The 16,868-nt window shown below is 40.8% G+C and overlaps 1 protein-coding gene across 1 annotated transcript; it reads left to right on the top strand.

Annotated features, from left to right (window-relative positions):
* The first annotated feature begins 4 nt into the window (after positions 1 to 4).
* LOC131880323 (glutamate-gated chloride channel-like) lies at positions 5 to 12,046 on the top strand. The gene is made up of 11 exons (XM_059226930.1): positions 5 to 414; positions 4,221 to 4,402; positions 4,487 to 4,710; positions 5,551 to 5,624; positions 5,697 to 5,766; positions 5,891 to 6,044; positions 6,339 to 6,421; positions 6,502 to 6,636; positions 10,516 to 10,763; positions 10,909 to 11,313; positions 11,446 to 12,046. The coding sequence occupies exons 2-11, from the start codon at positions 4,311 to 4,313 to the stop codon at positions 11,845 to 11,847; spliced, it is 1,887 nt and encodes a 628-aa protein (XP_059082913.1). The 5' UTR covers positions 5 to 414; positions 4,221 to 4,310; the 3' UTR covers positions 11,848 to 12,046.
* Positions 12,047 to 16,868: the final 4,822 nt, after the last annotated feature.

Below are 16,868 nucleotides of genomic sequence, written 5' to 3'. Positions count from 1 at the left end.
TCTTGTTCCCTCGTACTGTCCAAAGACTGAGCAGCATTTAGTATTAGTGGAGGAGTATTGAAGTAGTCCTTGTGGTGGTGGTGGTGGTGATGGTGGTGGTGGTGTTGTTCTAGTTAGTAGCGCTAGTGCATTATTCCTCGTTCTCCTCATCAGCAATGTGCGAACCGCGAAAGGAACACGGAACACTGACGGCTCTTCTTGGACTTCAAGCTCAAGCCAAGCAAAAAGTGAACTCAAAGCCACTGATACCTGAGAATTAGAAGATCTTATGAGGAGTGTGTTTAATCGGAAGGCTTGTCAGTAAATTGGCCCACTACTGTAGTTACCAATTGAAAGCCGTCAACCAAGACAAGATAGGCCTTATGGCCCAGTTGCCGCTAGATATCGGTGGTTTTTTTTTCGGCCGGCAAACCGGTAAGAGAATCTTAACACATGTAGACATGCGAGCCATGTCGTCAAATAAATGAAGGACGACATTTTTTCTCGACCTCGAAAACTGACCCACTTGTATTTGACAGTAGCGTCCGCATAAACTTCGGGAAAGGCTCTCTCTCTTCCGCACCCCAAATTTTACGATCACAGAAACATGCCATGAAGAGAGTTTTTGATTGAGCAAGTGATTTACAAGAGGTTAGAGATTGTCAATTGAAGTGTGCTCACCCACTCTCGAACCAAGACCAACGCACAACGACCAATAAAACTTTACGATATTTTTACTGTTTTTGCCCTGGCAAAAATTGAGCGAACCACCGCGCTTTGTCAAAAGGGGAATGGGAGACTTCTTCCTTATTTTTGGCTGTAAAAGTAATCTTTGGAAACAAATTCAGGTCTGACTTCGCCTTGAAAGGACTTAGTTGATGATAAGTTATAAAGTCGGGTTTTCATTGCTACAGTTTGCTTGACGAATGGTTTTAATGTTCCTCGTTTGTGCACATTCAAACCATACAGTATACTACCCACATATTTGCTGGGTTGAATGCAAACCGTACTACACAAGGTTAAACGGTTATCAGCTTTAGAATCCAGGTCAGTCCACATAAGGGGAGCCAAAAAAAGGCATTTTTTTTTCAAGCAAATCTGCTTCTTTTTTCTAACTTCTATACTTTGCACAAGACTCAGAGGCCATTCGAGTCAAGAGAAATCAACATTTCGAAATCAGAAACCCGAGTGAACTGAAGAAGTGAATCAATTAGCTATTGTAAGAAAAGTGACAAATCAGTAAACAAACCTGATCTAGAAGATTGCGAAACCAGATAGAAGTCATTTTGTAAAACATATAATGACTATATACACTTTTGACGGAGTGAGTCTCATGCGCGTGAATTTTTTTGCTCAATATGCTTATCGATTTCTCCCCAAAAGGATCGAGCTCTTTTACGGGGAAAATGATTCGGTTGACCGTATTCAAAGAAATACTCGATTCGCACATTATTCTCGGAAAGGTCAAAAATGGCCCAATGCAATTGGAACTTGAAAGCCCTCGAGGAACTCGTCTCTCTGCACCTGAAAAGGGGAAACAAATTGAACAGCGAAAAAAGTTACAAGAGTCGCGATCTTGCTTCCTGTTCTTCGCATTTAATTCTGGTCAATTTATATGACAAATGATGACGGACGAGCCCAAAGCTGTTTTTTTGGCCAGTGGGCCACCAGACCAATTCATGAAGTCCCACTCTAGTTTTCTACCACGAAAAAGTCTCGCTAGGAACATGAATAACGAAAACTCGACCTTCATACGAGCGCACCTACCTACTGTACCTAGGTACATTCGTCGTATCTGCATTCTTTTGAGCGATTCCCGTACTTTCATAAGATCCACGAAAATGGAGAAACTTTCGACTCTAATTTGTGCCCTTCGCTCTCAAATTATTCCCTTTGGAAAATCTGCGAGCGAGAAACGAGTGATTCTCGACGCATATGGCCAATTGTTTTTTGACGGAGTGGTGTTGCTGTCTAAGCAAGGGCAAAAAAACGTGTGGATAACTGATTCGGGGTCTCGTGCAAAAAAGGAGACAACAGCAAATCGGGACAATAAGTTATTTGCTTTTGGTTCCTAGTTTTCTGCCTTTCAACGTGCAAACTCCCGTTTTTTCAATTTTCAAAAAGGGTGAGATCACCAAAACACACATAATGCACGTTTGAGAGCAATGGCCTCACATCTTCGAAATTGCCAATCGGTTTGAGCCTTGAACTTCGTGTAAGATTCGCTATAATTGACTCGTTCCAATGACACTAGATTGTTCGAACTCCAACTAAGCAACTACGTACAGCACATGAGGTAGGTACAAGTGGATAGATTTATGGTTCAGCAGCCTTGATCAGCATTTGGGTTGGACATATTTCATCCAACCGTGAATGACTTTTATCGCTAAACTTGTTCCTCATCCTGATTCCCCCCTCAGTCCCATCAAAAGAGAGAGATGAGTGGACATTACCAAAAAGCCAAGCTGCAAGTTTGCTACTTTCCCTGTAGGCTGTAGTCGCCACCATTACTCTTGGTCAAATCTTCAATAATCAAGCAATATGGAGCGAGGGGAACAACTTCTGAACAAGTCCCAAGCACCTTTTGGTTGGGATCTCTGATTTATTGAAACGGCCAAACTTGTCGCGTAAATGGCAAATCAGGCGGTGCCTTTTCTGTCTGTTAGTTCTCGGTGGCTGGCTCACTGGGCGGGGTCATGAGCCTCAAACACCGCCTCATGTTCTTCTGTTAGGTTCATGAGGCTGTTAGTATAGGTTCGAGTCAACATCAGTGTTTGAGAGGCTGATTGAGCCTTGTTTGTATGAAAGACCAGGGTTGTTTGTATGAAAGACCACGGGGCAAGATTTCCTACCGTCGAGTGGTCAGTGGTCAATCCATAAAAAGCGTCCTTTTAAGGAACAAAGGGTTTCAAGGACATGGGAGGGAGGGGGGGGAGAGAGGAAGGAATCTCTTTTGGATACTGGAACTCAGTTCATTCATGAAAAATTGGACAAGGGTCTGAGGACAAGAAAGAGCTTGACGATGTGAAATGCTATCTGAATGGCATGAGAAAGTTCCCACCTGTTCTATTGGTTATTCCTTAATGAAGCAAGGCAGGGTTTGTTCAAATGTCTTTTTGCCTTGCTAATACGCACTGCGAGACCCACAATTGGTCGTGGCAAAAGATAGAATAAAGACAGTTGTACGACACATTGACAAATCTTAGTTTATTAACGAGTCGGCCAATCTTCTTCTTTGAATCCAAAAGACTTCCCTCCTCCCTACTCGACCTCTTATTTGTAGTTAGTCCCTTTTCCTCCTACTGCATTCTGCCTTTGAACCTTCTTCCGTCCTTTGACTACAAAAAGGCCGTTCTCTTTTTTCGACAAAGAGACAGGAAGTAACCGTTCAAAAACATGCGAAATTGTACCAGGATCCCCACTGGGCCAATTAGCTGGATGAAAATATCTCGCCTTTGATAATTTAGATTCTCGAACAACACATATTGTACAAGCGGTTTGCTTTTGGCTTTATGCTGATTCTAAAGAGTGTCGAGTGTCAAAAGAGTCCCAGGTAATCTAGTCTGGGAATCCTTTTTGGGCGTATCATCGACGAATATAACTTTGGAAATAGTGACGTTTGACATGCATCGAAAAACACTTCAAGATATGATGGATCTTCAGACGACGAACAATAAATCGGCCTTTTTACTGTGATTGAATGCATTAGTTGTCCAGGCTCATTTGAAGCCTTATTTGGAGCCTTAAAGTACGGTGTTAAGAATGAATCGAAAAGGAACTAAAAATAAATACGAAATCCGAACATGTCTGCACCAATAACACAACAAGCTGAAGTGGCAGCCTACAGTCGTCTGAAGGGCCTCACAAAAAGCTATGCCACTCCTCAAATTGACTTGTCTTTTATTAAATGCAAAAAATGATTGTCAGTGAAAATCTGAAAATCAGATCTCTTTTGCTTGCTCGGTGTTCCTCTAAATCAAATATGATCCAACAAAAATCGCACATACAAATTGCATCAGGAACTCGGGCCTTGAACAGGTAAATAAGAGCCTCTTCTCTTGAGGGCTGGTTTCCTGATTCTTTTTCACAATACCAATTTTGTTTTTTATTAAATCCCAGTCAGCTTATTTGATATCATAACAAGCCGTGTCATTACTATCAGTACCATGCTGCAAACAGCCAACACTGTTAGCATGATGGCAGGCTATACATTGTAGTTGTATCTATGCATTTTTTTCCAGCAGTAAGGCGTGCTTCACAATGTTTCGCAAACGCGTAATCATTCCATCCTTGTGACCAATTCCTGCTTACGGCTCTCCCAGAAAGATCAGATGATTGAATCTTTCCTTCCGTCTTGGAGCATGGTGCCATTGCTCTTGTATCGGAAAGTTCTCTTAATTCTACTTCTTCTCCATCAGAATGGGTAATAATCCTCTTAACTCAGCTGCCTCACTTATGTATGTACGAGAGGGCCCTTGAAGTAGTGTACCAACTAGACTTGTTTCAGATTCGCAGAGTTGGGTCATCATTCATCATCGATAACCATGGCCAACTTCACATCCAGATACGCGCCCGATCGTCGTTTAAAGGACGTCTTTCCCAAATTACTCGCCAAGGAGAGAAATCGAAGGTCCGTCAATTTCAGACAAAAGGAGAAGCAGATCTTGGACTCTGTTCTTGGCGTGGGCATTTACGATCGGCGGATCCGACCTGGAGGGGTGAATAGCACGGGTAATTATGGACCTTTCAGTACGTACAAACGTGGATACGAAATCGATCCCAATGAAACGCCTCTGTCGAACCTCAATTGATCTATGAGTATGCACGGTAAAAGGAGCTTTCAAATGTGTGATTTGGGGCTCGAAATCATTTGAGCCAATAGTCTAACGGGGGAGGGAGGGCAGAGAAAGAGAAAGGAGACTCAATACAAGAGAGATCCCCTCGAGTGGAAAAGGCAACATGACAAATGGCCAACGTTATTGGGTTACGCTTGCAGATATATTGTAGCATAATGCTTCATCATAGTATCAATCTTCTTGATTTGTTACCCTATATCAGCTTGTCAGCAATAAATACATGCTTTGACGAGGAGGATTTCAGTTACCTTCGTTATCTAGTTTACACACTGCTACACATCATCTATTGCTAGGTATTTGGTATTAATGTACGTAGTATGTGAAATGTGCTTTCTCCCCAAGGGTGGGCCGTCCTTTCGACCATGATTGCCAACAGTCAATGGCAACTTCGAAATGTCGAATGAAAACAGAGCAGTCCCAATTATTGGCTCAAATCCCATTTTTTGGTAACTAATCACCGTAATAGGTGGTGGGTGCACATCCCATTATTATTATTACCGCTTGTCATGACAGCCTTCAATGAAGACCATTAACGGGACCCCCCTCAAGTTCGGATTGGCAATGGCTTTTCGTGAAGAACAGGAAGGATTCAATTGAGATTTCGATCGTTATATTCATGACAGCATAATTAGATCTACAGGAATGGCCTTTGACAAGCGCCGAAGAAGACGAAGAAGACGAAGAAGCTCTTGACCTTGTTCCACTCTTTTTCTAGATGGGAAATCTTCCACTCTGGTTATGGTCAATATTTACCTGAGGTCCATCAATGACATTGATGATTACAAAATGGTAAGTCAGATAGAGAAACTTTACGAAAGAAAATGGTGTAACCGCAAACTCTCGGTCTCTCTTGTTTTCCAGGAATTTTCCGTTCAAATCACATTTAGGGAGCAATGGAACGACGAAAGGCTCAAATTTGACGATCTGGGAGGTAACGAACCAAAAACAAACTTGTTTTTTGCCTTCCAATTAAAGTTGGCTATGATATTGGGGTTCTTTTGTACGAATTGAGATTCGACCTCATTCGTATTCTTGATTTGTTTTCCCCATTTCAGGGCGATTCCGGTACTTGACCCTGACCGATCCCAAAAAGGTTTGGATGCCGGACACCTTTTTCCGCAATGAAAAGACCGGCCATTTCCATGCCATCCTGGTCAATAATGTATACGTCAGAGTGTTTCCCAATGGAGACGTACTCTTCAGTATCAGGTCAGCACTTGGAAGTATCAAAGAGCATATTATTTGGGTTGGAACTCAAGTCCACATTTAAGAAACATGCGCCGTTAGGCCGGCTTCAATTTTTTCTTGATTCGTAGGATATAGCATGGATATAGTTAGTGATGACTCAATTGTTAGACTAGGGTGGATAGATTACTTCTAGCTAAATCAACCCGTTCCTTTGTTGCGAAAGCTGCTGTGGATCGATCTAGCTGACCATACATATCATTACAAATTCACCATAGCTTAAAATTTACCCTAATCCGATTCATCCTTCTCTTGCAGGATTTCAATGACCCTGGCATGTCCCATGAATTTGAAACTCTATCCCATGGATCGTCAAACGTGTTCCATGAAAATAGCTAGTTGTAAGTGACATAATTGACATGTTAGCTCACTTGCAGAGTTCAGTATGTATTCAATCGAGTATGAATGTCACTCTTTTTAGACGGATATACAACTGATGACATCACGTATCTTTGGAAAGAAACCGACCCAGTTCAGATTGCCAAAGGCCTAAGTCTTCCCCGATTCAGTATTGAGAAATACTCCAGCAGCTATTGTAATGTCAAAACCAACACAGGTGGGTGGGGTCATTAGATCGGAAGAGCACACGTCAGGTTTGGCACATCCGTATTGAAGCCTTTGTGTGCACGAAACAACTCATTTTGTATGTAAAATTTACTCGGGGAAAATTCGGAGAAGAGAAAGTCCAATCATACAGTTCATATTGAAGGCCAGAAGAGATACTTCAGTTGTTATTCTCGGAATAGGTGATATTTTAAACACGCAACCTTGATAAATTAAGCGGCAAAAATCAAGCTTTGATGATTTATTTTGATTTGATAAGAGAAATATTTTTTGAGCGTTTAGGTGTGCTCTGCTTTCGATGGCTTTGGATAATTTTGGTCTCTAGGAAGAGGAACATCATGTTACGTCCAACCTATAGTAGTTTTTGGAACGTTTTGAACTAGAACAAATTTTGGAACAAGTCATGCTATGCCTCAAAAGGTTGAAGTTTTACTAAAGTATAGATCATAACAACATTGGCTTTTGAAGCGCTTAGCCTCGATTTACTCTTTGTCTCATTCGCTGACATTGTCCACAATGCGACCTTTATCAACGGCCTTCTTAAGATGAAGACGAACACCAAGGACTTGCTGATGTTGAATCTAATTCGTACAATATCAATCTGTTGAATAGCGGCTGGTCTTTTGTCGCAACTTAAAACATCCATTAACATAATTGACAGTTCTATCCTATGCAATGAACCTGGTGCAATTTGACGAGTACATCCCCTATCTTAATTCAAATCTTCAGCAAAGCGACCCTGAAAAGTGTCTTGTCTTTTAATAGTTTTGCCTGCTTGCAATTAAAAACTAATCTATTTTCGATATCAATTTTGCAATGAACGAGTGTTTGTTTTCTAGCAGGAGAAACATATTGAAATTATTTCGCTACTCGTTTTTGTTCAAGACTCAGCATGGTAAATGTCATTCAGTTTTTTGTTAAACTGTACATACAAGAAGTATTTCTAAAGACTTTTCAAAGACGAATCATTTTGTTCTTTACAATAATCGGGAAAGAATTGATGTAAAATCACTGTAGGCAAGAGAAGTGACTAGAAGTAATCCCTGTATGTACTACATAGAAAAGAAGTGCATGGCTCTTCAAGTGAGAAACCCACCTCCTCGGGAATGAAGTCGTGGAAAGAAAAATCATGGTAGCAAGTGAGCAAAGGATGGAGTTCACTCGTGTGTACCTCGTGTCATCCCAGACCAAAAGGTTGAACGTTTTCATACAAAATCACTAGAAACGATTTCTTGGAGTTCTGTTAACGTATGTGAGAGACTAGGGAGTTAATCACGGATTGTGAATTTAGCATTTCATTTAGTGTATGCTGGAAAATAGTAACGAAATCACAAGTAACGAAGTTACAATGAGCCACTCGTTTTCATCAAAAAGGGAATTGTCTCAACGTCTCAAAATGAGGATATGTACGTATATTGATCTAAAAAAATCCAATGCTGTTACTACAGTAGTGTAGTTACTCGTTCCTTTTTTCGACGTCCAAAGAGACTTTTTTCGGTTTTCTATCACCAGATGAAGGAATCTCGAAGCTTTTGAAGGAATCTTCCCAGAATTTGGCGAATGCCGAAACATTGGAATGACTGACAATGGGAATGGACATTTTATCTTAACGTATTCTGAATGGGAAAAGGTCAGGTGCCATTTGGGTTTAGCTCTTTTCAACATTGAACGCAAACGTGCCTTGAATGCAGTTTTTGCCACGCTTCATAGTTTGCCCGTCTCTATGGATAAAGTCTCCGCAATTGAATACAATTGGGCTCAAAGACCTGAAATGGAGCTAAGTTGTCAACAAGTGTGTGTTGACAGGGAATCATTTTTTGGCTTGTGTATGTTGCCAAATCTCAACATTTCCATAATTCACACCATATGCACAAGTGAATGGGCGGGAAGGTTTAAAAGTTTGACAATTCATAATATAAATGTTCAATCATAACTTTTTATGTTGTTGATATATACCATCAGCAGTCAGTAATTATCATGCTTCTGCAAAGTGCTGGACCTTCTTAGATTCTATTTTAGAGCGCAACTTCTTTCGCTAATTTGAGAGCGTTTGACTTTTTGCAAATATTTGCCCCATGGGTTACATTCCACTATGGTGCTATATTTTTTGACATATGTTGCAAAAATATTTATCGTAATATCCAGACATGCAGTAGCAAGGCCATGATGAGGCAATTGTCCCGAAATATTGGCCATTTAGATATTTGGTAATGTTTCTGTAGTGAATAACAACATTATATTTTGTACAAAGAATCGTTTTGTGATCAATTACTCACTTTGCACAAAGTAAAGACGGTGGTTATATTTTCTGGTTAAGTGTTTGATCAAATGCCAAGACATCTAGATATGTTTTTCTTTGTCAAAGAAGCAAAAGTAACAACTTTTGTGAAATACACATGTTTAAAAGTAACTCAGATAAGTGTGTTAAATCACTTAAAGCCCATTAAAATGCATCATTGTCAAAAACGTAGTCAATCAATATCAAACGTACTCTTATTTATGTATTGACCTAAAATTTCATAAACTTCTATTAAGCACATGCTTACTTATTATAACTCAAAAGGTTGCGTTTTACGCCTTAAAAGATCGAAAAATGGCCTAATTATCTTTCCAGTTGTTCCTAAGGAATATGATTGTCTTTTTCAATGACACGGCAAGAAATAATATTTCTGTATTTTGTTTCAGGCTTTTTTGAAAGCAAAAAGTAGCAAAAAATATCGCTTAAAACTTACAAAACATGCAAAACTGCCTTTCAATTTACTTAAGTGCTAAAAGATGCACTATCCTATCATGTTCCTAAAATGTTTCAACGATACCTGTGACAGTTTTATTTTCCAAATTGTCACTTTTTACAATAATTAATTTCTACGTACGAGCGATGTTTTTATTCATCGTTAGTAGAATTTTGTCAAAATTCAAGATTAAGCTTAATTAAAGTTGCGATTGACAAGTATGGCATCACAATTGTGAAATATTAACATTAAGTAAGTTTTAACCTATATTGCAAACTATATTCGGGTTTTTCTACCTTCTTCAGAAAAGTGAAATATTTCCATCTACATTTTAGGCATAGAAAAAGCTTATTATATTTCTTGGCAATTGCTTGAAGATATAACCGGAGCAATTTGTAGTCAAATTTGATGAAAATGCAATTTTTGAATACGAGATAGCTTATCGTTTGCTCCATGGATTTGAATAAAATTCTAGTTGGAAATGCAACTGCGGTTACTTCCAACATCTATTGATTACGTTCTTAAAATTGTTATCTCTTTTTAGGTTTTAAGTGGATTAATATTCTAATCTGAGCTAGAATCCAAGATGATTTTTTTTTCAAAGTTGTTCCTTATGTTTCAATAGCAACAAAAATTATCATTAGAAGTCTTGGCATTTCCAAAAAAACTTTTATCGGTATTGTGAGTAACATAAAGGGAACTGTAATCCGTTCCTGCGTACGTCACAACATGTCAAAACCACAAAGAAAAAACAGAAAGTGCCACATTACTGTAGAAAGAAACATGAGACTAAAATTTGTTCGCCATGACCAATTCAAGTGACTGGCCGCATAATGAGTGACCTAACAATCATTTTGAGAAGACAGGCAGCAAAGACTTTGACAAGGAAAAAGGCCAAGTTTTTGCGAGCAGTAAATCTACAAATGTCAAGCTCACGACTGAGAGAAAATTGGTTGGTACTCTTTGGAACTTCTAGTATGTTATTCCCAACGTGGCAATTAACCACTTGTTACAAAAAGAGATTAGACATCTGATCCAGGTCAGACCAAACCTGACGATGCCAAACCCAACGAATTTTACAACTTATGGGGACATTCAACATTGCTGAAAACTTACAAAACAATTTCCGTGTTTCATAGGCGAGTACAGCTGTCTGTCGGTGGATCTCGTGTTCAAACGCCAATTCAGTTATTATCTTATCACGATCTATGTGCCGGGCTGCATGCTGGTCATCGTGTCCTGGGTCAGCTTCTGGTTGGATCCACACGCCGTGCCTGCTCGAGTAGCTTTAGGCGTGACCACCCTTATGACCATGTCTACTCAAACCGCCTCGATCAACTCCGCTCTTCCTCCAGTGGCTTATACCAAAGCGATAGATGTGTGGCAAGTACGTATGCTCTTGTGTTATCCTATTCCGTATTTCATTAGACTCAGTTAGTATAAGAGCAAATTCATATTTAATGGATTATATGAGCTACCACTCTTTTGGCTTGAAACTACTCGTATGTTCCTCCGTCCTTTGCTTCCCTTAGGGTGTTTGTGTAACCTTCGTGTTTAGTGCCTTACTCGAGTATGCCCTTGTCAATTATGCCTTGAGAGCCTCTCGCAACTTTCGGCATCATCAAAGGATGCGACGCCATGGTTACCACTACTCGGACGATGACGACGGTGGCGGAGGAGGTGGTGGAAGAGGAGGAGGAGGATGTGATGGATATGACAATGACGAATATTACGGCCACGAGGATTCCAATCATGATCAAGATGGGAACGGGTACATGTTTGACCCACTTCAGGGGAATCGGTACGCCGGTCCAATTCAGCGCCAACGAAGGAACCAATCTCAATACGGCGGCAGAGGAGGAGGAGGAGGAGGAGGAGGTGTATTCAGTCCACACTCGTCAAGCTGTGCCTTACACAAAGAAACCAATCTGCTATTGGTAAGTTTGAGGAGCCACGAGACGAGCTTCGCAGGAACGCCGAAATTTGAGTGGTAGCCTTCGACCAGTTCTCAGATGCGCTTTGATTGATTGATTGATTGATTGGTTGAATGATTAATTAATTATTTTCAGGCCAATGCGGGGAGTTTCTCGTTTGGCAGTTCTGGCGGAAGCTTTTTTCCCAACTCGCTCAACCATGTGGCCAATAGCAGCAGCAACAATCCATCATCCTCACCTTCAACCAGTCAGAGTGGAAGTGCGCCAGTTGGACCCACGGGCAATGGGACCACGGGTAATGGAGCAACGGTTCCAAAAACTGTAGACGAAACCGCTCTTTGGGGGAGTCTCTCGAGGATTGTGACCTTGCCATTTGCCAAACCAAGGCAAATGGAGAAGGCCAAACGAATTGACGTGATCTCGAGATTTCTATTCCCAATGGTGTTTGCCATTTTCAATCTTGCTTATTGGATCAATTATTTGATCCAAGCTCGAGCCGAATACGATCTCACACAAGTGATCAAAGGTGGAGGATAATGAAGAAGCAAATATTGCAAAAGTTGTCCCCAGCTTGTGTGCTTTACTTTCATTTTATCCCAGAAACTGCAATCCCACCCTGAATGTACAATCCTTGTTCTTTACTCACTCCCAAGACCAAACCGAGTACCCATATCATTCACGTTTTCAATATCTCTAAATCAAAGGTCTCAATAAACTTTCGTTAGTTGCACGCAAACTTCAGGTTTTTTGCCCAAACAAATGTTTTCCATTTCCAAATGACAGTGTACGCATTCAAGTAAAGGTACTCGTAATAATCAAATCATGTGACGTATCAAATGGTGGTGAATTAAATGAGGGTACTTGAAGTGTTCACAGTCTTTCATTAATGCAATGAATGGTCCTTTGGAATCATCACAACTATATCGATACTTGTAAAACAAATCAAGTTTGGATATTTGTTAGATCGAAAAGTAACATCCTTCTGTTGATACTAGGAAGTAACTTCATTACTTTGCCCAATCGAATAGGGTAATCCAAGGATACCTTTAACAAATAATCAAAAGTCTCACTGGATAATCTCATGTTGATGTTGCACTGAATTGCTCATTCCTAATTCAAAGTTCTCATATGGGGAAATTCTAGACGGGCCATTCCAAGTTTGAAACTGAACATATTCATTTGGTTTTTGATGATTTAATATTCCTTCTGTTCTGACTTACGTCGCCCACATTTGATTTAAAGAATAGCTATCTTATGGGGGACATAAGTCGCTCCTCAGTTACTTTCGGTCGATTTCTCTCATAGCAAACATTGCGAAGATGTTTGCAAACATCATGAAGTCCAAACTTGTAGAATTTCTTAAAGTCCAGGAAGTCATTCCATTCCCTTTTGTCAGCGCGAGTTTCGAGTGCACTTTAGTACTGTTACCCAATTGATTAGGCACACAGAGTAGGTCTTTAAGGGACTAGAGAGTGATGAGTTAATCGATGTAGTCTATCTTGACTTTGCCATGGCCTTTTAGTTTACAGGCTCCACGAGATGGGATCCAAGGCAAGGTCCTCAATTGGTTAAAAAGTTTCATTTGTGGTAGGAAGCAATTCGTCAAGGTCGAGGGATTTTTAGTGTCATACATGGTGTCAAGTTGGCTGTTCCACAGGGATCCATTTTAGGGCTTTTTACAAAAAATGAGGCAGTGCTAGGCAACGTCAGTAATTACAAATGATATATGCGCAAACCAATAGGTCGCTTAGAATTGACCCAGAGATTGCTGTCAATTTCTTAACCTCAAATTGTGAGGTCAATCCTTGGGAAATGAATGTAGCGACATCTAACTCTCTTAAAGTCTGGTGATTTTTAGGATCACGATAGACAAAGATGCACAAGCACTGATATCAAACTTCGAAATTATCAGAATTCAAGAACAACTCCAACATTCAACTTACACTTGAAGTTGCTTTACAAGCAACGTTAGCTTTTTTGTACAAGCCCGGAAACAAACGGACACTAAAGAGTTCCTTTAATTTCATAAAGAACCAGGACAGGCTCTTAAGACGAAAAATTTGCTTTTGGCTTTTTTTCGCCGAAGTTTGCAGAATTCGAAAGGATGTTTTTTTTCGATTCTCAAGTTTATTCCCCTCTTATTGTTATGCCAGAGCCTTCTAGGGAGTCATGGCTCTTTTATTTTGTACGTTTTTTGTATGTTGCTTAAAAAAGAGTGATATAAAGGCAATGAAAAGTTCAATTCAAAGTTTGCGACCTTAATGGCTAGCAAGCTCCAAAATCTTTATTAAAATATATATCATTTTGAAATGGAAGCTTAACAAGCACACCCCTAGATACCTTGGTTATTACATGAATAATGCTAAACATGCAATTATGGTATCCCATAAGATTTTCAGCTGAAACAGCTCATGCCTGTGTGGCTGTTTCAGATCATTTCAACTCTAAGATCCGCTCTTATCAGTCCGTAGAAGAGGGGAAAAATGACGATCAAGAGGGGTCTCAATACTTTGGCAGTCCTCCATATGGTTGTCCAGCCCATTAAAGCTTGACTGAAGGTTTCTTCGCTTGAATGTTCTGGAATTAACGATGAGATTCGAGCGGAATGGGTCATTGATATGTTCACATAAAATTGCTTCCGCACAACGGGTTGCCAAAAGATGGGTGGGAGATCTAGACGTTGACTCGTCGATCTTCCATAAATTCACTTACAAATCGAAAGCCATGCCCAGCAGTCAAGACCCACAACTGTGCAATCTTTCAAGAAACCAACCTAAAAGAGAGAATCATGAACTAGTTTCATCGAAATATGGGCAGAGGGAGGAAGCGAGCTAAGACGCAGAGACTGAAGGATCACGTACACGTGCGTAGCATATAGAAATGAATATTGGTCGGACGTAGTTCAGACCAAAATGATCCCTGGTAACTGCTACTCCTTTTTTTGGCATTGTGTGCAATCCATCGACAAATGTATGTGGGGTTTTATGGATTATTGGAAAAGAGAATGGCCTGATCTGCAGATGGAAGAAAGATGTCGAAAACGAAGACGAAGAAGAAGACGAAGGAGGACTTGGGGACTTCCCAGGTGGTGAGGTGGGTTCCTTTTCGAACCACCGTCGCTCCCCAACGCCTTGAAACCAAACTGATAACCAATAAATCGAGAACATTCTAACAATGGCAAGTTTGTAAGGATGAACCACCACGTTGAGGCTCTACATCAGAATTGCTAACATAAGACCCAACAGACAAATATCATTGACAACTAAAATTGAAACCTAAGCCATGGGAGACAATCTATTTTTTCTACTCATTTGAAACATCCTTTTATGCGATTCATACAATATAAAATTATAGAACTGTCTTTCAGATCAATAGTAAAAGAACGGAAAGTTGACGGGTAGAAGTGACTGGATGTGGGCATGTGGTGAAACAAATCCCATCGATATTCAAGATCCTTCTTCCCTTTTTCTTCCACTCTTAGAACAAATATCTGAGTTGTTCTCGTTCGTTCTTCTTCCATTACCCACTGGTCGGCCAAATAGAGCCTTAGTATTCCAATCAAGCGAGAACTTAGTCCACTGCCCACCGGTCACATCATTGAAGTCCCAAAGCCCGATAGATTGCTCCTGGGTCGTTATTGTAATACCGGGAACTTTTTTGGAAGGTGACCAGGTACTTAAGACCTTATCTGGTAGTTATCCACATCTGGTCCGTCCTTCCCCGAGTGTGGGCTCATGCCTGGTCGATGACTTTCTCTGTTCCACTGACCATCCAAGAGATCTTCGTCTTCTTTCCCTTCGTGACTGGCCGTGCATGGTGACCCGAGAAATACCAAGAGAAAGAGCCACCACCCCAAATCGTGCCAGACTCCGGGTAATTTTTTCTCACACGCAAAAACTCCGTGAAAACTCGGATGACACGATAACCGTTTTTCCCCAATAACGCTAAGGTTCACATCTAAACTTTGAAACTGGAAGGCATCAACGTTGATTCGACCCAGTTCGATAACTTAGGAGCAAAGGACTAGGATTTCATTTCAGTAGAAGAGAGTGACGGCTAGTAATTATGGACTACCATCCTAAGGATTTCTGAGGTTTTCACATTACTCATTCTGCACTGAACTCATCAGGGGCATCATATCTCATCAATCCTCAAAGCTAATAGGCAGTGATCAATTCAGCTCATCTCCGATACGCAAGTTCACATCCTCACGGGCAAGTAGATCAATAGACAGATCGACCACGTGTTTTGAGGAGGGATCAAGCTGGTCCCCCTCCTCCTTTTACATTTGCGGTTGAGAGATCTCGGCGGAATGACGGGTGGTACTTAGCTTTTGTTGGGTGCCTACTTACATACGTGCACTTGCTAGAGGATGTCCATTTTCGCCTTGGGACCATCAAAGATCCTATGAAGGTTCCTTCACTTATTACCTCGAATATGATCGAACATCAGATACATCTCGTATTCATCATCCACATCATCAAAAAAGTACATTTTTGACGGCGATGTGAATGTCAAAGAAAGTGAGTAGTAGTAACCTTTGAGAACTCAGCAATCTGACCAGCTAATGGCCAACAATGTTGATCATGGGTAGACTCTGACTGGTTGATGTTGAACAGTTTTATTCGACAAACTTTTTCCTGTCCCCTTCTCGCACTTTCAAATGACACGAAATGTCCCTCCAAAATGAATTACCATACTTTCACTATCACTTGGAGCTTACAGGAAACGGCTGACGAGAGAGCAAAGCATAAAAAGAAACCGGAGCACCGACCGACAACTGACCCTTAATTTCATTGGCACGCTGCGTGTAGGCGTACATGCTTGCTTGCTGGCGTCTCTTTAAATGTATGAAGCTTTCGAGGTGGAATGGTTCAAAGACATGCAAATTTAAAGGGAATAATTACTTGAGGGATTTCTAACACAACAGCAGATACTCGTGGGTCTGGCTGGCTCTCAGTCTCGACTTGGCCAATGAATCTCTTTTTACACAGAGAATATGCAAATTTCTCACTGAATAATCCATTCAATGTCAGCCTTGAAGCCGCATTCTTCGTAGACATCTTTTGTCTTGTATTTCATTCGGCTAAAGGCTTCTGAGAAATAGTAAAGGTTTGATTTGGAATGCCATTTGGGAGAAGGTCTTATCTGGTGGAATAAAACGCAGCATGGAAGTAGTCTTGGGGGGATTCGACTTTGAGTGCGTCTACCCATCTTAATCTTGGCACAATGTGGCAGGAGTCTCGAAGTTGACCTGATATCAAAATCTGAATTCCTCGGCATGTTCCATGCCCGGCTTATGTATAGGAGGAATGAAGTTTCTCTTTGCTCGTCTTCTCGTAACATCTTGCCCGGACACCCATCCAGAACTGGAACAGAGAACCCCAAATAAAAGAGGCATTCTTGGGAGCCCAGCTTGAGAAGGTGAAAGAAGGCGCCAATCCCTCCAAAACTTGTACTCACTCGTCGGGTCCTTTTGGTGTGATGGCCTCGTCTTCGTCTTCGTCTCCCTCGTTCTCGTTCGCCTCCTCCTTTTTACTCCTTGTGCGGCGGCTTTG

The sequence above is a fragment of the Tigriopus californicus genome, chromosome 1 (assembly GCF_007210705.1).
Source record: "Tigriopus californicus strain San Diego chromosome 1, Tcal_SD_v2.1, whole genome shotgun sequence".
In the NCBI taxonomy this organism is placed as follows: domain Eukaryota; kingdom Metazoa; phylum Arthropoda; class Copepoda; order Harpacticoida; family Harpacticidae; genus Tigriopus; species Tigriopus californicus.
This window is presented reverse-complemented; position numbering and strand designations above follow the sequence as displayed.

Excerpts from the sequence above, each read along its gene's own strand:
- LOC131880323 (XM_059226930.1), top strand. The coding sequence starts at position 4,311 with ATGATTGAATCTTTCCTTCCGTCTTGGAGCATGGTGCCATTGCTCTTG. Across the intron at positions 5,767-5,890 it reads CAAATTTGACGATCTGGGAG|GGCGATTCCGGTACTTGACC; the intron begins GTAACGAACCAA and ends TCCCCATTTCAG. Across the intron at positions 11,314-11,445 it reads AAGAAACCAATCTGCTATTG|GCCAATGCGGGGAGTTTCTC; the intron begins GTAAGTTTGAGG and ends AATTATTTTCAG.